Consider the following 25,196-nt stretch of genomic DNA (forward strand, 5'->3'; position numbering starts at 1 on the left):
TCCCCCTGGTTACAACCAGATACATATACTACAGTAGGGCAACTCCCCCTGGTTACAACCAGAGACATATACTACAGTAGGGCAACTCCCCCTGGTTACAACCAGAGACATATACTACAGTAGTGCAACTCCCCCTGGTTACAACCAGATACATATACTACAGTAGGGCAACTCCCCCTGGTTACAGCCAGAGACATATACTACAGTAGGGCAACTCCCCCTGGTTACAGCCAGAGACATATACTACAGTAGGGCAACTCCCCCTGGTTACAACCAGAGACATATACTGCATAGATATAGATATATATTGTGTACCATATACTGTATATGGCTGTGGTTACACCTGGCTGACGATCTCCGAGTCCTCTTCAACAAACCACTGTATAGGAGTTCCATCTGCAGCCCTCTGAAGGATCCGCTTCTGGTGGGGACCCTGAAACACAACAACACATTTCATTCCTGTTCATTATATTTAAATGTATACTTTCAATTGTAGTCATTTAGTAGACACTCTTATCCAGAGTGACTTACAGGAGCAATTAGGGTTAAGTGCCTTGCTTAAGGGCACATCAACAGATTTTTCACCTAGTCAGCTCAGAGATTCAAACCAGCGACCTTTCGGTTACTGTGCCAACGTTCTTAACTGCTAGGCTACCTGCCGCCCTACATTACACTCTTAACCGCTAGGCTACCTGCCACCCTACATTACACTCTTAACCGCTAGACTACCTGCCACCCTACATTACACTCTTAACCGCTAGGCTACCTGCCACCCTACATTACATTACACTCTAACCGCTAGGCTACCTGCCACCCTACATTATATTACACTCTTAACCGCTAGGCTACCTGCCGCTCTACATTACACTCTTAACCGGTAGGCTACCTGCCACCCTACATTACACTCTTAACCGCTAGGCTACCTGCCACCCTACATTACACTCTTAACCGCTAGGCTACCTGCCACCCTACATTACACTCTTAACCGCTAGGCTACCTGCCGCTCTACATTACATTACACTCTTAGCCGCTAGGCTACCTGCCGCTCTACATTACACTCTTAACCGCTAGGCTACCTGCCACCCTACATTACACTCTTAACCGCTAGGCTCCCTGCCACCCTACATTACATTACACTCTTAACCGCTAGGCTACCTGCCACCCTACATTACATTACACTCTTAACCGCTAGGCTACCTGCCACCCTACATTACATTACACTCTTAACCGCTAGGCTACCTGCCACCCTACATTACATTACACTCTTAACCGCTAGGCTACCTGCCACCCTACATTACATTAAACTCTTAACCGCTAGGCTACCTGCCACCCTACATTACATTACACTCTTAACCGCTAGGCTACCTGCCACCCTACATTACATTAAACTCTTAACCGCTAGGCTACCTGCCACCCTACATTACATTACACTCTTAACCGCTAGGCTACCTGCCACCCTACATACCATTACACTCTTAACCGCTAGGCTACCTGCCGCTCTACATTACATTACACTCTTAACCGCTAGGCTACCTGCCACCCTACATTACATTACACTCTTAACCGCTAGGCTACCTGCCGCTCTACATTACACTCTTAACCGCTAGGCTACCTGCCACCCTACATTACACTCTTAACCGCTAGGCTACCTGCCACCCTACATTACACTCTTAACCGCTAGGCTACCTGCCACCCTACATTACACTCTTAACCACTTGGCTACCTGCCACCCTACATTACATTACACTCTTAACCGCTAGGCTACCTGCCACCCTACATTACACTCTTAACCACTAGGCTACCTGCCACCCTACATTACATTACACTCTTAACCGCTAGGCTACCTGCCAACCTACATTACATTACACTCTTAACCGCTAGGCTACCTGCCACCCTACATTATATTACACTCTTAACCGCTAGGCTACCTGCCACCCTACATTACATTACACTCTTAACCGCTAGGCTACCTGCCGCCCTACATTACACTCTTAACCGCTAGGTTACCTGCCACCCTACATTACACTCTTAACCGCTAGGCTCCCTGCCGCCCTACATTACACTCTTAACCGCTAGGTTACCTGCCACCCTACATTACATTACACTCTTAACCGCTAGGCTCCCTGCCACCCTACATTACACTCTTAACCGCTAGGCTACCTGCCACCCTACATTACATTACACTCTTAACCGCTAGGCTCCCTGCCGCCCTACATTACACTCTTAACCGCTAGGTTACCTGCCACCCTACATTACATTACACTCTTAACCGCTAGGCTCCCTGCCACCCTACATTACACTCTTAACCGCTAGGCTACCTGCCGCTCTACATTACATTACACTCTTAACCGCTAGGCTACCTGCCGCCCTACATTACACTCTTAACCGCTAGGCTACCTGCCACCCTACATTACATTTCACTCTTAACCGCTAGGCTACCTGCCACCCTACATTACATTACACTCTTAACCGCTAGGCTACCTGCCACCCTACATTACACTCTTAACCGCTAGGCTACCTGCCACCCTACATTACATTACACTCTTAACCGCTAGGCTCCCTGCCGCCCTACATTACACTCTTAACCTCTAGGTTACCTGCCACCCTACACTACATTACACTCTTAACCGCTAGGCTACCTGCCACCCTACATTACATTTCACTCTTAACCGCTAGGCTACCTGCCACCCTACATTACATTACACTCTTAACCGCTAGGCTACCTGCCACCCTACATTACATTACACTCTTAACCGCTAGGCTACCTGCCGCTCTACATTACATTACACTCTTAACCGCTAGGCTACCTGCCGCTCTACATTACATTACACTCTTAACCGCTAGGCTACCTGCCACTCTACATTACATTACACTCTTAACCGCTAGGCTACCTGCCACCCTACATTACATTACACTCTTAACCGCTAGGCTACCTGCCGCTCTACATTACATTACACTCTTAACCGCTAGGCTACCTGCCGCTCTACATTACATTACACTCTTAACCGCTAGGCTACCTGCCACCCTACATTACATTACACTCTTAACCGCTAGGCTCCCTGCCACCCTACATTACATTACACGCTTAACCGGTAGGCTACCTGCCGCTCTACATTACATTACACTCTTAACCGCTAGACTACCTGCCACCCTACATTACACTCTTAACCGCTAGGCTACCTGCCACCCTACATTACATTACACTCTAACCGCTAGGCTACCTGCCACCCTACATTATATTACACTCTTAACCGCTAGGCTACCTGCCGCTCTACATTACACTCTTAACCGGTAGGCTACCTGCCACCCTACATTACACTCTTAACCGCTAGGCTACCTGCCACCCTACATTACACTCTTAACCGCTAGGCTACCTGCCACCCTACATTACACTCTTAACCGCTAGGCTACCTGCCACCCTACATTACATTACACTCTAACCGCTAGGCTACCTGCCACCCTACATTACACTCTTAACCGCTAGGCTACCTGCCGCTCTACATTACATTACACTCTTAGCCGCTAGGCTACCTGCCGCTCTACATTACACTCTTAACCGCTAGGCTACCTGCCACCCTACATTACACTCTTAACCGCTAGGCTACCTGCCGCTCTACATTACATTACACTCTTAACCGCTAGGCTCCCTGCCACCCTACATTACATTACACTCTTAACCGCTAGGCTACCTGCCACCCTACATTACATTACACTCTTAACCGCTAGGCTACCTGCCACCCTACATTACATTACACTCTTAACCGCTAGGCTACCTGCCACCCTACATTACATTACACTCTTAACCGCTAGGCTACCTGCCACCCTACATTACATTAAACTCTTAACCGCTAGGCTACCTGCCACCCTACATTACATTACACTCTTAACCGCTAGGCTACCTGCCACCCTACATTACATTAAACTCTTAACCGCTAGGCTACCTGCCACCCTACATTACATTACACTCTTAACCGCTAGGCTACCTGCCACCCTACATACCATTACACTCTTAACCGCTAGGCTACCTGCCGCTCTACATTACATTACACTCTTAACCGCTAGGCTACCTGCCACCCTACATTACATTACACTCTTAACCGCTAGGCTACCTGCCGCTCTACATTACACTCTTAACCGCTAGGCTACCTGCCACCCTACATTACACTCTTAACCGCTAGGCTACCTGCCACCCTACATTACACTCTTAACCGCTAGGCTACCTGCCACCCTACATTACACTCTTAACCACTTGGCTACCTGCCACCCTACATTACATTACACTCTTAACCGCTAGGCTACCTGCCACCCTACATTACACTCTTAACCACTAGGCTACCTGCCACCCTACATTACATTACACTCTTAACCGCTAGGCTACCTGCCAACCTACATTACATTACACTCTTAACCGCTAGGCTACCTGCCACCCTACATTATATTACACTCTTAACCGCTAGGCTACCTGCCACCCTACATTACATTACACTCTTAACCGCTAGGCTACCTGCCGCCCTACATTACACTCTTAACCGCTAGGTTACCTGCCACCCTACATTACACTCTTAACCGCTAGGCTCCCTGCCGCCCTACATTACACTCTTAACCGCTAGGTTACCTGCCACCCTACATTACATTACACTCTTAACCGCTAGGCTCCCTGCCACCCTACATTACACTCTTAACCGCTAGGCTACCTGCCACCCTACATTACATTACACTCTTAACCGCTAGGCTCCCTGCCGCCCTACATTACACTCTTAACCGCTAGGTTACCTGCCACCCTACATTACATTACACTCTTAACCGCTAGGCTCCCTGCCACCCTACATTACACTCTTAACCGCTAGGCTACCTGCCGCTCTACATTACATTACACTCTTAACCGCTAGGCTACCTGCCACCCTACATTACATTACACTCTTAACCGCTAGGCTACCTGCCACCCTACATTACACTCTTAACCGCTAGGCTACCTGCCACCCTACATTACATTACACTCTTAACCGCTAGGCTCCCTGCCGCCCTACATTACACTCTTAACCGCTAGGTTACCTGCCACCCTACACTACATTACACTCTTAACCGCTAGGCTACCTGCCACCCTACATTACATTTCACTCTTAACCGCTAGGCTACCTGCCACCCTACATTACATTACACTCTTAACCGCTAGGCTACCTGCCGCTCTACATTACATTACACTCTTAACCGCTAGGCTACCTGCCGCTCTACATTACATTACACTCTTAACCGCTAGGCTACCTGCCACCCTACATTACATTACACTCTTAACCGCTAGGCTACCTGCCGCTCTACATTACATTACACTCTTAACCGCTAGGCTACCTGCCGCTCTACATTACATTACACTCTTAACCGCTAGGCTACCTGCCACCCTACATTACATTACACTCTTAACCGCTAGGCTCCCTGCCACCCTACATTACATTACACTCTTAACCGCTAGGCTACCTGCCGCTCTACATTACATTACACTCTTAACCGCTAGGCTACCTGCCGCCCTACATTACATTACACTCTTAACCGCTAGGCTCCCTGCCACCCTACATTACATTACACTCTTAACCGCTAGGCTACCTGCCGCTCTACATTACATTACACTCTTAACCGCTAGGCTACCTGCCGCTCTACATTACATTACACTCTTAACCGCTAGGCTACCTGCCGCTCTACATTACATTACACTCTTAACCGCTAGGCTCCCTGCCACCCTAACATTACATTCCCGTTCCTTTAACATCAATATGAGATGTTAGCAATGCTATGGTGGTGAGTGTTAGGGGGCATCCTCACCTGCAAGTAGGGCGGGAGGTGAGGGGACGTGGGGCTCTTCACTCTGAACGACCCCTGGCCTTCCAGTGAACTCGAGCGTGACTTCTGGAACTGGTTCCAGGACTTGAGCTCGTCTGACGACATCTCCCTGGGCAACACCCGGGCAGGTTGGTTGGGGTACTCCCTCAGTGACGGGGTATGTACCAGGCGAGTGTAGGGGGGTGGAGGCTTCAGAACTCTCCTGGGGGATGACGGTGGGGGCCCCTGCTGCCAGTGTCTGTGCTGCTGCTGTGGCTGGGGGGGCCGGGAGGGGGACAGGTAAAGACCCTTCCCCAGGGGACTGCCCAGGTCTTGTGGGGAAAGAGGGGAACAGGTGCCTTCCTCTGCCATTCTTCTTCTCAAGCTGGGAGAGGACCGGTGCTGGTTGTTTTTCTTGTGAAAGCTGGAGCCATTCAATGCAGGGCTGGTGGGACTTTGGGCTACGTAGTGGAAGCCATAGGGAGGAGGGCAGAGCTTGGGGATCTCGGGAGATACGGGGCCCTCCCTGTCTTTGTGATTATCTCTGTCCGTGTCCCGGCTGGGGGGGCTGGTGTAGGAGGGGACAGAGTGTTCAGAGCTGCTGTCCTCAGAGCTGGACTGGTACAGTCGCTGGGGGCTGGTGTATGACGGGACAGAGTGTTCAGAGCTGGACTGGTACAGACCCTGGGGGATGTACTGTGGAGACCGAACCAGGAACTCTGGCCGTCGGCGTGGCAACCTGGCTCTCCCACGTCCCTCACCCAGGTCATGAGTGGGCTTACTTCTGGGAAGCCTGAGAAGAGGAAAAAAGACAGGGGAGAGAAAAGTGAGCTACTGTGATGCACTTTGTGTCTGTCTGTCTCCCTATACTGTGCAATTAATACAGCAATCTAGTCTAGTCAATGTATTTTATCAATATAATTTATGTAACGTATTACCCACCCACAATAATAGACATACAAGAAGACACAATAAAGGTAATCAACACCTTTATCTATGTTATGGTGTTGATGTTCTGTGTTCTGGTGTTGATGTTCTGTGTTCTGGTGTTGACATTCTGTGTTATGGTGTCGACGTTCTGTGTTATGGTGTTGACGTTCTGTGTTCTGGTGTCGACGTTCTGTGTTCTGGTGTCGACGTTCTGTGTTATGGTGTCGACGTTCTGTGTTATGGTGTCGACGTTCTGTGTTATGGTGTCGACGTTCTGTGTTATGGTGTTGACGTTCTGTGTTCTGGTGTCGATGTTCTGTGTTATGGTGTCGACGTTCTGTGTTATGGTGTCGACGTTCTGTGTTATGGTGTCGACGTTCTGTGTTATGGTGTCGACAGTCTGTGTTATGGTGTCGACAGTCTGTGTTATGGTGGTGACGTTGTTAAGCGTTAGTTGGTTACCTGAAGGACAGGGAGTACTGTCTGCGTACGTGCAGCTCTGGAGTAGAGGGGGCGCTGGAGGAGTTGATCTGTCCATGTCTCAGAGCCAGGTTCTTAATGGAGGGGAAGTGGGAGGGCAGGACTCTGCTGTCTGCAGGGAACACTGGGGTCCCTACTGGGGTCCCTACTGGACTTCTGCTCAGAAAAAGAGGGAGAGAGAAAGAGTGGGCAGGGCAGGATTTAGACAACTGCTAGTTTAAAAGTTAGAGGATATAGTTTATGTAGTCAAAAGCAAAACCCTTTTTATGGGGTTCTGGGCAGAATAAATATTTGAGTCGCGAAATAGGACCTGAACACTCAGTTGCTCCACCTTTATTGGTTAACTGCGTTCTGATCCAAAAAGGATATGGACTCTTACCTGGGCCTGCTGCTGCAGACAGTGTTAGGTTTCAGATAGGGCTGGTCCAGATTAGACTCTCTCCAGGGGGAGTTCTGGATGGGGGAGCGCTCAGGAAACTCCACACTGCAGCTGGAGCCCATACTGGAGGTCTGGGTCTGCTCCACCCTGCAGCTGAGGCTCTGGCTCTGGGCTGAGGTGTGATGGAGACTGCCCTGGGAGGAGGAGGACTGGAGGGACAGGGAGCCCACAGAGGACTGTATGAGTGGGTCTACAGATGATGAGGAAGAGAGAGAGTCTATGGATAGACAGAGGAGACACAATAGAAAGGGTCAGACATGACACTTTGGAATAGTTGAATTGTATTGGCATTTCTACTGTGTTAGTTGATAACTCACCATCGTCCAGGGCCACTGCATCAGACAGGGAGCTGTCGTCAGACATGCACAGATCTGGGTACAGAAATAAAAGAAGGCTTTATTTAAGACTTCGTTCAATTAGGGGAAGGGGTTGTGAAAATGATCAACATTGTAGTGTAATTCTTCTGACATGTACTGCTTATGTGATTCAATAACTAAACAATTGTGAATTTTAAAAAACTCCAACCTCCATCGGAATGAGTGAGAATATAACCAAAGACAGTACCGTATGAAAATAGGCATAGCCTTAATGGCCATGCACTCTTAGAATCTCTTAGAATCTTCCGAGGTTCCAGCCTTTCTAGGGAGTTTTTCCTAGCCACCGCTCTAATGCATCTGCATTGCTTTTAGACTGGGTTTCTGAATACGAACTTTGCTGACATAAAAAGGGCTTTATAAATACATTTCATTGATCGGCAGAAACTGCCTATCAATCAATGTCATGGCGACCTTGGCTAGCTAAGCTCATGCGTAGAAACATGCCATCGGGTCTTAACTGTCCAATAAAAATAGTATCTGAAATACTTCTTCAGTATATCCTGTCCACAGGGGGCTGCTCAGGGGAGGACGGCTCATAATAATGGCTGGAATGGAGTGGTATTAAACACCTGGAAACTGTGTGTTTGATGTGTCTGATACCATTCCATTTATTCCGTTCCAGCCATTACTATCAGCCGTCCTCCCCAATTAAGGTGCCACCGGCCTCCTGTGATCCCGTTGCTATCATCTGTAAAATATCTGTATAAATGAATTGGTCCCATTGAAGTATGAACAACAGTACAACTATAAAACTCAAAGGCACTCCTTCGATATAAATTTGTTTTTGACAAAAATGAAAACTTGTCAGTTTGTCACTTTCACTAGGTTGGAGTTATAACATGTTCAACTACTTAAGAAATTGGATACAATCTAGGTTGTGCCTTTAGATTTAGAGAAAATTAACAACTAAGGCATTTTTCACTTCTCTTATCGACTTCTCAAGCTCCAGCCTGGTCTGCTTGGTTTGCTTCGCAAGCATTCCCGGAAGTCTCACAATGTTTAGAAACTGTGATTCTGTATAACCTAAGCTCCCTGCAGACTGCAGACCCCAATGTGGCCAGATGGGGGCAGCAGTAGCACAGGCACAGCATTCACCTCTGTGTTTGGCTGTGTTGTTGTTCTTGTTGGTCGGTGGAGAGGAGCACTCGTTTCTGATCCTGTGCTGAAACACAGCTTCCTGGAGATCCTTAACTTTCCTATCTTCCCTCTTACACTGCTGCAGCCTGCTCTTCTTCTGTGGTTTGGACAGGTGCTCCTCCACTGAGAGTCTACGGGCCGCTTCAACGATCTGGAGCTGCAAGGCCAGGTCTGCCTCTAAGGAATGAAGCTCTGAATCCTGAGTGAGAGAGAGTTTTTATTTTTATTTTGCTTAGATGAATAACAATGAACTATCAATTTAATAGACTTCTTGATTGGGCTGGGTTTAAGGAAATAAATACTGTATTCAGTGTTCAAATCTCTCTATCTGATATGCACTTTGCCTTTGCTTATAAGCTTTACGACATATTGTTAGGAAAAACTCCTGACCTTACCTATTACCAATACTGTGTAATATAGGAAGTGTAAAGGATGACTGTGGGAAGGGTTCATATTGGTCTGTACCTCTCCATCCTGGTGGATGAGACTGTCATCCAGTTTGAAGGTAGCTCCTATCCTCCTTCGGACACGAGGGGGCTTCTCATCAGGAAGTAGGGGGTAGTCAGAAGACAACTTACCTGTCAGCTCCTGTAAAAGAAATACAATCCAAAGTCAACTGAAGTCATTTCTAAACATACCCCTAAGAGATTACCTCTGAAAGAGCAGTCTCTAACTCTTCTATGAAACATTGGTATGTAAATATGAGACTCAGTTTTGTGACGTGCAGGAGACTTATGTTAGCCCACTGAACTACAACCTAGGCATTACCTCAGGGCGCTAACATAGGTCTTCAGGTCTCAGGCTAGTTTAGACACTCACAGCCTCCCTGACGCAAAAAAATAATATATATATTTATTATATATATTTATTTTTTATATATTTTTTATTAGGGGGTAGATCAGCTTTAATATTGCAAATAGATTGTAGCTTCCATCAATGTAATTGTCTGCATCACCCATATTGTCACGTGTGCTCCCTCGCTGGCCTCTAGGTCACCAGGCTGCTCATTAGGGCGCACACCTGTCACCAGCGTTACGCGCATAATGACACTCACCTGGACTCCATCACCTCCTTGATTACCTGCCCTTTATATGTCACTCCCTTTGGTTTCTTCCCCAGTCGTCATTGTTCCTGCTTCATGGCGGTGCACTGTTTGTGTTTCTTGTTTTGTTCATTTATTAAATGTATTCACTCCCTGAACTTGCTTCCCGACTCTCAGTGTACATCGTTACACATATATTGTTGTTGCAAATATATATACAGTACCAGTCAAAAGTTTGGATATACCTACTCATTCAAGGGTTTTTCTTTATTTTTTAACATGAAATAACACCATATATAACACCATATATTTTATATTTGAGATTCTTCAAAGTAGCCACCCTTTGCCTTGATGACAGCTTTGCACACTCCTAGCATTCTCTCAACCAGCTTCATGAGGTAGTCACCTGGAATGCATTTCAATTAACAGGTGTGCCTTGTTAAAGGTTGTGGAATTTCTTTCCTTAATGCATTTGAGCCAATCAGTTGTGTTCAAACAAGGTATGGGTGGTATACAGAAGATGCCTCTATTTGGTAAAAAACCAAGTCCATATTATGGCAAGAACAGCTTAAATAAGCAAAGAGAAAGGACAGTCCATCATTACTTTAAGACATGAAGGTCAGTCAATGCGGAAAATTTCAAGAACTTTGAAACTTTCTTCAAGTGCAGTTGCAAAACAATCAAGTGATACGATGAAACTGGTTCTCATGAGGACTGCCACAGGAAAGGAAGACCCAGAGGTACCTCTGCTGCAGAGGATAAGTTCATTAGAGTTACCAGCCTCAGAAATTTCAGCCCAACTAAATGCATCACAGAGTTCAAGTAACAGACGCATCTCGACATCAATTCTTCACAGGAGAATGCGTGAATTTAATTTTTTTAATGTTACCTTTATTTAACTAGGCAAGTCAGTTCAGAACAAATTCTTACTTACAACGACGGCCTAGGAACAGTGGGTTAACTGACTTGTTAACCCACTGTTAATAACAGTGGCAGAATGACAGATTTGTACCTTGTCAGCTAAGGAATTCGAAATTGCAACCTTTCGGTTACTAGCCCAACGCTCTAACCACTAGGCTACCTGCCGCCCCAATCAGTCCTTTGTGGTCGAATTGCTGCAAAGAAACCACTACTAAAGGACATCAATAAGAAGAGACTTGCTTGGGCCAAGAAACAGGAGCAATGGACATTAGACCAGTAGAAATCTGTCCTTTGGTCTGATGAATCCAAACGTGAGATTTTTGGTTCCAACCACCGTGTTTTTGTGAGACGAAGAGTAGGTGACCGGATGATCTCTGCATGTGTGGTTCCCACTGTGAAGCATCGAGGAGGAGGTGTGATGGTGTGGGGGTGCTTTGCTGATGACACTGTCAGTGATTTATTTAGAATTCAAGGCACACTTAACCAGCATGGCTCCTACAGCATTCTGCAGAGATACGCCATCCCATCTGGTATGCGCGTAGTTGGACTATCAATTGTTTTTCTACAGGACAATGACCCAAAACACATCTCCAGGCTGTGTAAGGGCTATTTGACCAAGAAGGAGAGTAATGGAGTGCTGCATCAGATGACCTGGCTTTCACAATCACCCGACCTCAACCCAATTGAGATGGTTTGGGATGAGTTGGACAGCAGAGTGAAGGAAAAGCAGCTAACAAGTGCTCAACATATGTGGGAACTCCTTCAAGACTGTTGGAAAAGCATTCCTCATGAAGCTGGTTGAGAGAATGCCAAGAGTGTGCAAAGCTGTCCTCAAGGCAAAGGGTGGCTACTTTGAAGAATCTCAAATATAAAATATATTTTGATTTGTTTATCACCTTTTTGGTTACTACATGATTCCATATGTGTTATTTCATAGTTTAATGTCTTCACTATTAATCTACAATGTAGAAAACCCCTGGAATGAGTAGGTGTGTCCAAACCTTTGACTGGTACTGTGTATATATATATCTCAACACCGGTATAGATATGCATAAATACAATAGTGTGAATACTCACAGCCTCTCTAATGCAGAGCTTCTTGAGGTCCAGTAGACACAGCTCCAGCCTGTTCTCCAGAGCCTGGTGCTTCAGCCTCATGGCCCGGGTGTGGGTGGTCAGGTCCTTGACTGGCAACGTGGGGCTGTCGGGACCTGAGATGATGTTAATGGAGATTTTTCCACAGAGCACAGGCCTCATGCAGGCATCACATGGTGCCACATTTGGTGCTTTTATCACAGAATTAATGATTGCTATAGATTATAGACATTTCAGCAAGCTTGCCAACTATCAATACACTTTATCTCCTGAATTTATCTCCTGAATTTATCTCTGAAGTTCAATATTTGATACGATAGATTTAGGTCTCAGCATTAATAATGCTTTCAGTGCTTTCCGTAAAGATTTATATCTGAACCTAGAATGGATCTCTTTCACATTTAGGGTTGTTGATGTGTTAAGCTCTTTACCAGAGTTGAGAATGATCCCACTGTCAGTATCACTGGTCTCCTCTTTATCCATCATTGCTGTTGGAAGGTATTTTCACACTGTTAAAACCTGTTGGAAAATAGATAAATATTTCAATCAGATTTATTACATCATCCTTATTCACCAAAAACATATCCAGCTATGATCACTCAGGACAGGGGAAAACTGATTCACCTAAAAAATATACGTTTCCATTCCTGATGCCGAAAGTATTTTTTATTCTGATCCTCTAGCTTCCTCTTCTCTCTCTTTCTTCTTCTCTCTCTTTCTTCTTCTCTCTCTTTCTTCTTCTCCCTCCTCCCTCTTCTCCCTCCCTCCCTTCTGCCCTGTCCTCCCCCCTCCTGCTCTGTTCTCCCTCCCTCCTGCTCTGTTCTCCCTCCCTCCTGCTCTGTTCTCCCTCCCTCCTGCTCTGTTCTCCCTCCCTCCTGCTCTGTTCTCCCTCCCTCCTGCCCTGTCCTCCCTCCCTCCTGCCCTTGCCTCCCTCCCTCCTACCCTGTTCTCCCTCCCTCCTGCCCTGTCCTCCCTCCCTCCTGCCCTGTCCTCCCTCCCTCCTGCCCTGTCCTCCCTCCCTCCTACCCTGTTCTCCCTCCCTCCCTCCCTCCTGCTCTGTTCTCCCTCCCTCCTGCTCTGTTCTCCCTCCTTCCCTCCCTCCTGCTCTGTTCTCCCTCCCTCCTGCCCTGTTCTCCCTCCCTCCTGCCCTGTTCTCCCTCCCTCCTGCCCTGTTCTCCCTTCACAATAGGCAGCAGCCCCCATGCTTGACTCGGCACATGTGCGAGGGGACCAGGGGTTAATCCGAAACCGGACGCTATGGCAACGGTCACAGGGCGCACCGCTGTTCTCCGAGGGGAGTGTGTGTGTGTTGCCATACGGAATGTCAGAGGGCGTTTAAAAGGGACGCACCGTCGCACCCCAAAAAAGAGAACAGGAAAGCAGATGGCTGCAGAGCAGGGGAATTATCCCTCTCATGGACTGCACCTGTTCCCCCTCCCAGAGTCACACACACACCAACAGCGCTCCATTCAACCAGTGTCCAGAGAAACAACCCTCGAGGGGCTTTTGAAGTGGAACAATGTTTCAATGCTGAGCCTGTCTCTGTAGCATCAGCCAGCTAGGACATCTAGGATTTCACTTATACATTCTCACACTGTTGAACACATAAACAATGTTTATGATCCATTCTATTGTGTGTGTGTGTGTGTGTGTGTGTGTGTGTGTGCGCGTGTATACGTACTAGGGTTGAATGGCGGGAACCCGGTTACTGAGATTTACCGCCCAAAACCACTCCCTTTCCCTGGTATAAATAACTGCCGAGAAAACGGTAAATTATAATAAATTATTTATATGAACAGCATGGTATGAAATGGAACTTTTTAATTATATGCCATGTCTAAATACGGCCTCTATACGGCCTCCATACGGCCTCCATACGGCCTCCATACGGCCTCCATACGGCCTCCATACGGCCTCCATACGGCCTCCATACGGCCTCCATACGGCCTCTATACGGCCTCCATACGGCCTCCATACGGCCTCCATACGGCCTCCATACGGCCTCCATACGGTCTCCATACGGCCTCCATACGGCCTCCATACGGCCTCCATACGGTCTCCATACGGTCTCCATACGGCCTCTATACGGCCTCCATACGGCCTCCATACGGCCTCTATACGGCCTCCATACGGCCTCCATACGGTCTCCATACGGCCTCCATACGGCCTCCATACGGTCTCCATACGGCCTCTAGACGGCCTCTAGACGGCCTCTATACGGCCTCTATACGGCCTCTATACGGTCTCCATACGGTCTCCATACGGCCTCCATACGGCCTCCATACGGCCTCCATACGGCCTCTAGACGGCCTCTATACGGCCTCCATACGGCCTCCATACGGTCTCCATACGGCCTCCATACGGCCTCTAGACGGCCTCTATACGGCCTCGGCGTGATGAATCAACGCTCAGGGTGGGGACAGACCATCTCAGGATGGAGAGTAGTTCACAATGAATGTACTGTAGATCTATGTGTCATCTCACCATGGTAACGTTTTGTGACAGGTAGGCAGCAGCACAGCCTATGCTACAGTAATATAAAGCCTGAACATCTCCATCTGGCTTTCAGGGGTCACCTTGTTATTGTTTTAATTCCAGATGCAGAGATTTAAAACAGCCTGTCACTCAAATATCGTTGCTTTAAGTCAGTGTACATGCAAGCACTCTCTCCGTCAACTCTCTCTCCATCAACTCTCTCTCCGTCAACTCTCTCTCCGTCAACTCTCTCTCCATCAACATCCAAAATAGATCATCCTGTTCTAGATTTTCTAGATAGATTGAACAGGTCAGCGTAGACCAAGTGTGCGTCTGAAATGGCACCCTACTCCCTATATCGTGCCCATTGCTCTGGTCAAAGGTTGTGCACTATATAGGGAATATGATGCAATTTTGGGCACATCCCAAGACCACTACACTGCTGAAAATAACTTCCTTTAGACTGGGCAGCTATTTGAGCTGTTGACATGAATCTTCTGTGTCTAAAAATACAACTTCAGTATGTCAACAGACGGAAGGAATCCACGTAGCTCACGTTTCTACACATTCATGTCATGTTGCCTTAGCCGCTGTGGGTTACCAAGTCCAAATAATCCACTGGTCCTATCTAGAGCAGTGATGTTTAGAGATGGATATCAGGCCTGTTCCTGTAGAGATGCGGAGGACTCATCACCCTGGGAGAGTTCCAAATGGAACCCTATTCCCTTTAAAGTGCACTACTTTTGACCAGGGCCCATGTCTTCTATATAGAGAATAGGCTCAATGGCACAGACAGATTTTTCACCTGGTCGGCTCAGGGATTCGCACCAGCGACCTCTCGGTTACCGGCCCAACGCCTTAACCACTAGGCTACCTGTATCCACCAGTCTGGACAATCTGCTGTGGGTTCAATAACTGCTGATCCAGTCGAGGAGGAGCGCTGGTTGGTTGGGCCAACACTGAGACAACAGACCAGGAGGAAGAGAGTGGAAAGGAACAGGGCTGAGAGGCTGAGGTAGGGGCCTACAGTGAGACAGTGAAAGGAAGAGGACTGAGGTAGGGGCCTACAGTGAGACAGTGGAAGGAAGAGGGCTGAGGTAGGGGCCTACAGTGAGACAGTGGAAGGAAGGGGGCTGAGGTAGGGGCCTACAGTGAGACAGTGGAAGGAAGAGGGCTGAGGTAGGGGCCTACAGTGAGACAGTGGAAGGAAGGGGGCTGAGGTAGGGGCCTACAGTGAGACAGTGGAAGGAAGGGCCTGAGGTAGGGGCCTACAGTGAGACAGTGGAAGGAAGAGGGCTGAGGTAGGGGCCTACAGTGAGACAGTTGAAAGGAAGAGGGCTGAGGTAGGGGCCTACAGTGAGACAGTGGAAGGAAGGGGGCTGAGGTAGGGGCATACAGTGAGACAGTGTAAGGAAGGGGGCTGAGGTAGGGGCCTACAGTGAGACAGTGGAAGGAAGAGGGCTGAGGTAGGGGCCTACAGTGAGACAGTGGAAGGAAGAGGGCTGAGGTAGGGGCCTACAGTGAGACAGTGGAAGGAAGAGGGCTGAGGTAGGGGCCTACAGTGAGACAGTGGAAGGAAGAGGGCTGAGGTAGGGGCCTACAGTGAGACAGTGGAAGGAAGGGGGCTGAGGTAGGGGCCTACAGTGAGACAGTGGAAGGAAGAGGGCTGAGGTAGGGGCCTACAGTGAGACAGTGGAAGGAAGGGGGCTGAGGTAGGGGCCTACAGTGAGACAGTGGAAGGAAGGGCCTGAGGTAGGGGCCTACAGTGAGACAGTGGAAGGAAGAGGGCTGAGGTAGAGGCCTACAGTGAGACAGTTGAAAGGAAGAGGGCTGAGGTAGGGGCCTACAGTGAGACAGTGGAAGGAAGGGGGCTGAGGTAGGGGCATACAGTGAGACAGTGTAAGGAAGGGGGCTGAGGTAGGGGCCTACAGTGAGACAGTGGAAGGAAGAGGGCTGAGGTAGGGGCCTACAGTGAGACAGTGGAAGGAAGAGGGCTGAGGTAGGGGCCTACAGTGAGACAGTGGAAGGAAGAGGGCTGAGGTAGGGGCCTACAGTGAGACAGTGGAAGGAAGAGGGCTGAGGTAGGGGCCTACAGTGAGACAGTGGAAGGAAGAGGGCTGAGGTAGGGGCCTACAGTGAGACAGTGGAAGGAAGGGGGCTGAGGTAGGGGTCTTCAGTGAGACAGTGGAAGGAAGGGGGCTGAGGTAGGGGCCTACAGTGAGACAGTGAAAGGAAGGGGGCTGAGGTAGGGGCCTACAGTGAGACAGTGGAAGGAAGGGGGCTGAGGTAGGGGCCTACAGTGAGACAGTGGAAAGGAAGAGGACTGAGGTAGGGGCCTACAGTGAGACAGTGGAAGGAAGAGGGCTGAGGTAGGGGCCTACAGTGAGACAGTGGAAGGAAGAGGGCTGAGGTAGGGGTCTTCAGTGAGACAGTGGAAAGGAAGAGGATTGAGGTAGGGGCCTACAGTGAGACAGTGGAAAGGAAGAGGATTGAGGTAGGGGCCTACAGTGAGACAGTGGAAGGAAGAGGGCTGAGGTAGGGGCCTACAGTGAGACAGTGGAAGGAAGGGGGCTGAGGTAGGGGTCTTCAGTGAGACAGTGGAAGGAAGAGGGCTGAGGTAGGGGCCTACAGTGAGACAGTGGAAAGGAAGAGGACTGAGGTAGGGGCCTACAGTGAGACAGTGGAAAGGAAGAGGACTGAGGTAGGGGCCTACAGTGAGACAGTTGAAAGGAAGAGGAACTCTAACCTTGAATACAAAACTTATATGAGCAGAAACAGCATATTCAGACAGAGAGAGGGGGAAAACAGGACTAGGTCTGAGTGGGTGAAGTGGAGTGAGGTGGAGACCTACATAGGGGGAACTCTCTGACTCAGACACTGACTGTAATAAAAAACAGACAGCAACAGGAACTCAAGAACTGGGTAATCAGACAGAGGCAGTCAGAGTTAGGGTAATATGGTGTTTCGCCCACGTACACCCCATAACTCTCCTAAGACTTTCACAATGTCTGTGGTTGCCTGAGGCCTAGGTCTACTGAGTGGGTGGATTGGGTTTGATTGGGGTACAGCATTATTCAGGACCTTTCTATAAGTTGTAAACCTATGCCAAGATAAAACATAATTTGCCATAAAGTCTCCCTCTGTAGTGCCTTGCGGTTGGAGGCCGAGCAGTTGCCACTCCAGGCAGTGATGAAACCAGTGCTCTCGATGGTGCAGCTGTTAAACCTTTTGAGGTTCTGAGGACCCATGCCAAATCTTTTCAGTCTCCTGAAGGGGAATAGGTTTTGTTGTGCCCTCTTCACGACTGTCTTGGTGTGCTTGGACCATGTTAGTTTGTTGGTGATGTGAACACCAAGGAACTTGAAGCTCTCAAGCTGCTCCACTACAGCCCCGTTGATGAGAATGGGGGCGTGCTCGTTCCTCTCTTTCCTGTAGTCCACAATCATCTCCTTTGTCTTGATCACGTTGAGGGAGAGGTTGTTGTCCTGGTACCACACGGCCAGGTCTCTGCCCTCCTCCCTATAGGCTGTCTCGTTGTTGTCGGTGATCAGGCTGTTGTCATCTGCCAACTTAATGATGGTGTTGGAGTTGTGCCTGGCCGTGCAGTCATGAGTGAACAGGGAGTACAGGAGGGTGCTGAGCACGCACCCCTGAGGGGCCCCTGTGTTGAGGATCAGCGTGGCGGATGTGGTGAGTGCGACCCGTCAGGAAGTCCATGATCCAGTTGCAGAGGGAGGTGTTAAGTCCCAAGGTCCTTAGCTTATTGATGAGCTTTGATGGCACTATGGTGTTGAACGCTGAGCTGTAGTCAATGAATAGCATTCTCACATAGGTGTTCCTTTTGTCCAGGTGGGAAAGGGCAGTGTGGAGTGCAATAGAAACTGCATCATCTGTGGATCTGTCTTGGTGGTATGCCAATTGGAGTGGGTCTAGGGTTTCTGGGATGATGGTGTTTATGTGAGCTATGACCAGCCTTTCAAAGCACTTCATGGCTACAGACATGAGTGTTACGGGTCGGTAGTAATTTAGGCAGGTTACCTTAGTGTTCTTGGGCACAGGCACTAAGGTGGTCTCCTTAAAACATGTCGGTATTGCAGACTTGGACAAGGAGAGGTTGAAAATGTCAGTGAAGACACTTGCTAGTTGGTCAGCTCATGCTCGCAGTACACATCCTGGTAATCCGTCTGGCCCAGTGGCCTTGTGAATGTTGACCTGTCTAAAGGTCTTACTCACATCGGCTGCGGAGAGCGTGATCACACCGTCTTCCGGTACAGCTGGTGCTCTCATGCACGTTTCAGTGTTATTTGCCTTGAAGCGAGCATAGAAGTAGTTTAGCTTGTCTTGTAGGCTCGTGTCACTGGGCAGCTCTCGGCTGTGGTTCCCATTCTAGTCTGTTATGGCTTGCAAGCCCTGCCACATCCGACAAACGTCAGAGCCGGTGTAGTACGATTCGATCTTAGTCCTGTATTGACGCGTTGCCTGTTTGATGGTTCGTCGGAAGGCATAGCAGGATTTCTTATAAGCTTCCAGGTTAGAGTCCCGCTCCTTGAAAGCAGCAGCTCTAGCCTTTAGCTCAGTGCGGATGCTGCCTGTAATCCATGGCTTCTGGTTGGGGTATGTACGTACAGTCACTGTGGGGACGATGTCATCGATGCACTTATTGATGAAGCACTCGTCGGTTCCGTTCTCTTAGCTTGTGTGGCCTACCACTTTGCGGCTTACAGTTGACCATGACAGCTCAAGCAGGCCAGAATTGTTATGAACTGAGTTGTTGGGAAGATGGCATACTATGACGATGCCACATTGAAAGTCACTGAGCTCATCAGTAAGGCCATTCTACTGCCAATGTTTGTCTATGGAGATTGCATGGCTGTGTGCTCGATTTTCTTGGTCGACCAACAGCTTATCGACCAAACATTCGACCAGTCGACTAATTCGGGCCAGCTCCACACACAGTGTGTGTGTGTGTGTGTGTGTGTGTGTGTGTGTGTGTGTGTGTGTGTGTGTGTGTGTGTTCAAATGAAACCAAACCAAGGCCTATGTGAAGCCTGTAATTAAGATTCACTGGTGAATGCTGATACTATGGAAGAAACTAAATGACTTTACAAAATGGATCCATTCTGTTCTGTCTGTATATACACAACATGGTCTGCTGGAGTGGAGGAAAGGGATTCCATTTATTTAACCTTTATTTAACTAGGCAAGTCAGTTAAGAACAAATTATTATTTACAATGACAGCCTGCCCCGGACGACGCTGGGCCAATTGTGTGCCGCCCTATGGGACTAGTGAGTGAGTGAGTGAGTGAGTGAGTGATTTCAGAGGAGTTTTATACACACACACACTATTTTCTTAGATCATCTTATCTAGACCAACAGTACTGTAAAGTCTAAATATGTATCCATCAACATAGTGGTAAAACAATGGGCAGAGATGGGAGAGAAGAACATCTGAAATTCCACAACCATAGAATTAGAATGAATAGAATGGTTATTCTAAAGTCATTCATTCTAATTTTATCACCACACCAGCATGGAGAGAATGAACCTCCCTCCCTCCCACACACACACACACACACACACAGTTGCCTGAACCCAAGCAGTGGAGGCCATATGCTAGGCAGACACAGCAGCTCTGCTACAGACCAAGAACAGCATTAATACAGAGACCATAGAGGACAGCATTAATACAGAGACCATAGAAGACAACATTAATACAGAGACCATAGAGGACAACATTAATACAGAGACCATAGAGGACAACAGTAATACAGAGACCATAGAGTACAACAGTAATACAGAGACCATAGAGGACAACAGTAATACAGAGATCATAGAGGACAACATTAATACAGAGACCATAGATGACAACATTAATACAGAGACCATAGAGGACAACATTAATACAGAGACCATAGAGGACAACATTAATACAGAGACCATAGAGGACAACAGTAATACAGAGACCATAGAGGACAACAGTAATACAGAGACCATAGAGGACAACAGTAATACAGAGACCATAGATGACAACATTAATACAGAGACCATAGAGGACAACAGTAATACAGAGACCATAGAGGACAACAGTAATACAGAGACCATAGAGGACAACAGTAACACAGAGACCATAATACAGAGATCATAGAGGACAACAGTAATACAGAGACCATAGAGGACAACATTAATACAGAGACCATAGAGGACAACAGTAATACAGAGACCATAGATGACAACAGTAATACAGAGACCATAGAGGACAACATTAATACAGAGACCATAGAGGACAACATTAATACAGAGACCATAGAGGACAACAGTAATACAGAGACCATAGATGACAACAGTAATACAGAGACCATAGAGGACAACATTAATACAGAGACCATAGAGGACAACATTAATACAGAGACCATAGAGGACAACAGTAATACAGAGACCATAGAGGACAACATTAATACAGAGACCATAGAGGACAACATTAATACAGAGACCATAGAGGACAACAGTAATACAGAGACCATAGAGGACAACAGTAATACAGAGACCATAGAGGACAACATTAATACAGAGACCATAGAGGACAACATTAATACAGAGACCATAGAGGACAACAGTAATACAGAGACCATAGAGGAGATAACCCATTGTTCTCCAAGATCAAGACACATGGCTCTCTTTGACCCTCCGGACCTCAACATGACTTCATAGTGGTCAACATTATGGAAACAGGATGTGTGACTCTGAAAGATTTAGCTTCTTCTCCTATTCATAGCCTCTCTGTTACCCTATTTAATCCACCCATGTGCTTGTCATTAGTAACACATTCATCTTGACAATAGTAACACATTCATCTTGACAATAGTAACACATTCATCTTGACATTAGTAACACATTCATCTTGACAATAGTAACACATTCATCTTGACATTAGTAACACATTCATCTTGACAATAGTAACACATTCATCTTGACAATAGTAACACATTCATCTTGACATTAGTAACACATTCATCTTGACATTAGTAACACATTCATCTTGACATTAGTAACACATTCATCTTGACATTAGTAACACATTCATCTTGACAATAGTAACACATTCAGCATTGCATATACTGTTTGAAGTAGAAGTAACACAGGTGTAGGTCAGTGGGAGTTGTTTGTCAACCATTTCAAAAACATAAATTGTTTAGTGTCAATGGATGCAAACAATCGTTTTTTTTATACAAAGACAGAAAAGGCTTGTTATGTGCAATATGGTAGTCCATTATGACCTTTTGACTTGTCTTCCTGTGTTAAAGTGCCTTCAAAGTGTCTATTTTACTTCTTGGCGATGTCATTCAGAAACATAATGTTAACTTTCACTGCTATGCGGATGACACACAGCTGTACATTTCAATGAAACATGGTGAAGCCCCAAAATTGCCCTCCCTAGAAGCCTGTGTTTCAGACATAAGGAAGTGGATGGCTGCAAACGTTCTACTTTTAAACTCAGACAAAACAGAGATGCTTGTTCTAGGTCCCAAGAAACAAAGAGATCTTCTGTTGGATCTGACAATTAATCTTGATGGTTGTACAGTCGTCTCAAATAAAACTGTGAAGGACCTCGGCGTTACTCTGGACCCTGATCTCTCTTTTGACGAACATATCAAGACTGTTGCAAGGTCAACCTTTTTCCATCTACGTAGCATTGCAAAAATGATTAACTTTCTGTCCAGGAATGATGCAGAAAAATTCATCCATGCTTTTGTCACTTCTAGGTTAGACTACAGCAATGCTCTACTTTCCGGCTACCCGGATAAAGCACTAAATAAACTTCCGTTAGTGCTAAACACGGCTGCTAGAATCTTGACTAGAACCAACAAATGTGATCATATTACTCCAGTGCTAGCCTTTCTACACTGGCTTCCTGTTAAGGCTAAGGCTGATTTCAAGGTTTTACTGCTAACCTACAAAGCATTACATGGGCTTGCTCCTACATATCTTTCCGATTTGGTCCTGCTCTACATTTGACCTTTATTTAACTAGGCAAGGCCTCCTTACTGTCCCTAGAATTTCTAAGCAAACAGCTGGAGGCAGGGTTTCCTCCTATATAGCTTATTTTTTGTGGAATGATCTTCCTATCCATGTGAGAGACACAGACTCAGTCTCCACCTTTGTCTTTATTGAAGCCTCATCTCTTCAGGAGGCCCTATGATTGAGTGTAGTCTGGCCCAGGGGTGTGAAGGTGAATGGAAAGCCACTGGAACGACCAACCGCTCTTGCTGTCTCTGCCTGGCCGGTTCCCCTCTCTCCCTATTAACCTTATTACGGGGGCTGAGTCACTGGCTTACTGGTGCTATTCCATGCCGTCCCTAAGAGGGGTGTGTCACATGAGTGGGTTGAGTCACTGGCGTGATCTTCCTGTCCGGGTTGGCGCCCCCCTCAGGTTCGTACCGTGGGGGAGATCTTCGTGGGCTATACTGGGCCTTGTCTCAGGGTAGTAAGTTGGTGCCTCCAGTATTTATGCTGCAATAGTTTATGTGTCGGGGGGCTAGGGTCAGTCAGTTATATCTGGAGTATTTCTCATGTCTTATCCGGTGTCCTGTGTGAATTTAAGTATGCTCCCTCGACTTCTCTACTCTCTCCTCTCTCTTTCTCTCTGAGGACCTGAACCCTAGGACTATGCCTGGCATGATGACTCCTTGCTGTCCCCAGTCCACCTGGTCATGCTGCTGCTCCAGTTTCAACTGTTCTGCCTGCAGCTATGGAACCCTGACCTGTTCACCAGACGTGCTACCTTGTCCCAGACCTGCTGTTTTCGTCTCTCTCTCTCTCTCTACCGCACCTGCTGTCTCTAACTCTGAATGATCGACTATGAAAAGCCAAATGACATTTACTCCTGAGGTGCTGACCTGTTGCCACCTCTACAACCACTGTGATTATTATTATTTGACCCTGCTGGTCATTTATGAACATTTGAACAACTTGGCCATGTACTGTTATAATCCCCTCAGAGCCTGGTTCCTCTCTAGGTTTCTTCCTAAATTCCTACCTTTCTAGGGAGTGTTTCCTAGCCACCGTGCTTCTACACCTGCATTGCTTGCTGTTTGGGGTTTTAGGCTGGGTTTCTGTACAGCACTTTGACATCGGCTGATGTAAGAAGAGCTTTATAAATACGTTTGATTGATTGATTGACAGGATCTACTGGTGATTGTATCATTAAGATAACTAGTGTGGTGTATAAACAACACACTCTCAATTAGTAATATGTTAGGACTATTGCAGCTTTAATTCTTTGATGTCTGAATCAAAGAGTACTTTTCAGATAAATCTGAGTTGAAAAAGTCATCCTCATAGTCAGTCACACTCACACAGATAAAATGCATTCTGAAGAATCACCGCCAAACTCATCGATTGAAACTTTGTATCAGTTGTCCTGTTGGAACGTCTATACATTCATCTGATAATGATACAGTAACTTTGCATAGTTTTAAACTGTCTACATTGTTACAACCTGACTGTACACCCAGTTACTGTATTCTCACTGTGCCATATAACAATACGTTTGTAAAATGTGATAATTATTTTTACCTTTTAGAAGAGTTGGTCCAACAATCCTGAGGACTTCACCACAGCACCTCGTTGAAGAAATGTGCGGAGTCTATCTCGGGTCACATGTGTGATGGGTGTTGGGGCGTTTCGTTCTATGGTGGGACGTCTGTCCTCTGATCAATCTGTTCTCTAGAAAGAGAGAGGAGCGTGCTGCGAAGTTTTGGAATTTTAACAGATTTTTTTTCTTTAACTGGGTATATTTTCTAGATGAGTTTTTGAAAGAATAACAAAGTAAAATCTCACTTCATTTGGGATAATTCCTCCTTACGTGTTCACTTTTTGTTTGTTTGTCCAGACACGCTCTGCCCCATTGACACAGACAGGACTCTCGGAGGAGGGGAAGGGGGCATTATACGACTGAAAGGGGATCTCGAGAAGAATAGCCGGAGGAAAGAAAAGTTTATGGGAGGGGCAGAGACCGGTGGACAGCTGGCTGGTAGGACTGTGTGATGGAGCATGCCTCTTGAATAATACAATGACATACAACTCAAATGCGTGACATGCATCCACAATTACATACAACTTTTTTCATGCTATTTTGACTAATTCTAAGATATATTTAAATAAATATATACAAAGATATTTAAATTCAATGAAGGAGGATGATGGATTGTAGAATACATTAAAATCAATTAAAAATCCCAACCCCCAGAGTCACAAATGCCCCACGGAGCATCTTGACCAGATCAGACCCGAGAGCATCCCTCTACTTGCCTGGTCGGGGCGGAGAGGGAGAACAAGCCTGTCGCTATAGCTACCCCCCCCCCCCCCCCCCCCCCCGCCGCATCCCTCCAGATGGCCAGCTTTCTTCTCTCATCCCGTGATGGAATGAAAAGATCGGCTAATTAAACAAAGTCCCATATCCATGTGAAAGACCGAAGAGCCCTTGGGGAA

General features: G+C 47.1%; 1 protein-coding gene across 1 annotated transcript; it reads right to left on the bottom strand.

Annotated features, from left to right (window-relative positions):
* On the bottom strand, window positions 1–12,718 carry LOC109907082 (innate immunity activator protein-like). Its single transcript, XM_031793341.1, has 9 exons — window positions 12,664–12,718; window positions 12,215–12,348; window positions 9,640–9,762; window positions 9,133–9,364; window positions 7,978–8,031; window positions 7,601–7,877; window positions 7,204–7,377; window positions 5,815–6,604; window positions 1–433 (listed from the first exon to the last, which is right to left on the bottom strand). The coding sequence occupies exons 1-9, from the start codon at window positions 12,716–12,718 to the stop codon at window positions 338–340; spliced, it is 1,935 nt and encodes a 644-aa protein (XP_031649201.1). The 3' UTR covers window positions 1–337.
* Between the last annotated feature and the right edge of the window lie 12,478 nt (window positions 12,719–25,196).

Source organism: Oncorhynchus kisutch, linkage group LG17 (assembly GCF_002021735.2).
Source record: "Oncorhynchus kisutch isolate 150728-3 linkage group LG17, Okis_V2, whole genome shotgun sequence".
NCBI classification, from domain to species: Eukaryota; Metazoa; Chordata; class Actinopteri; order Salmoniformes; family Salmonidae; genus Oncorhynchus; species Oncorhynchus kisutch.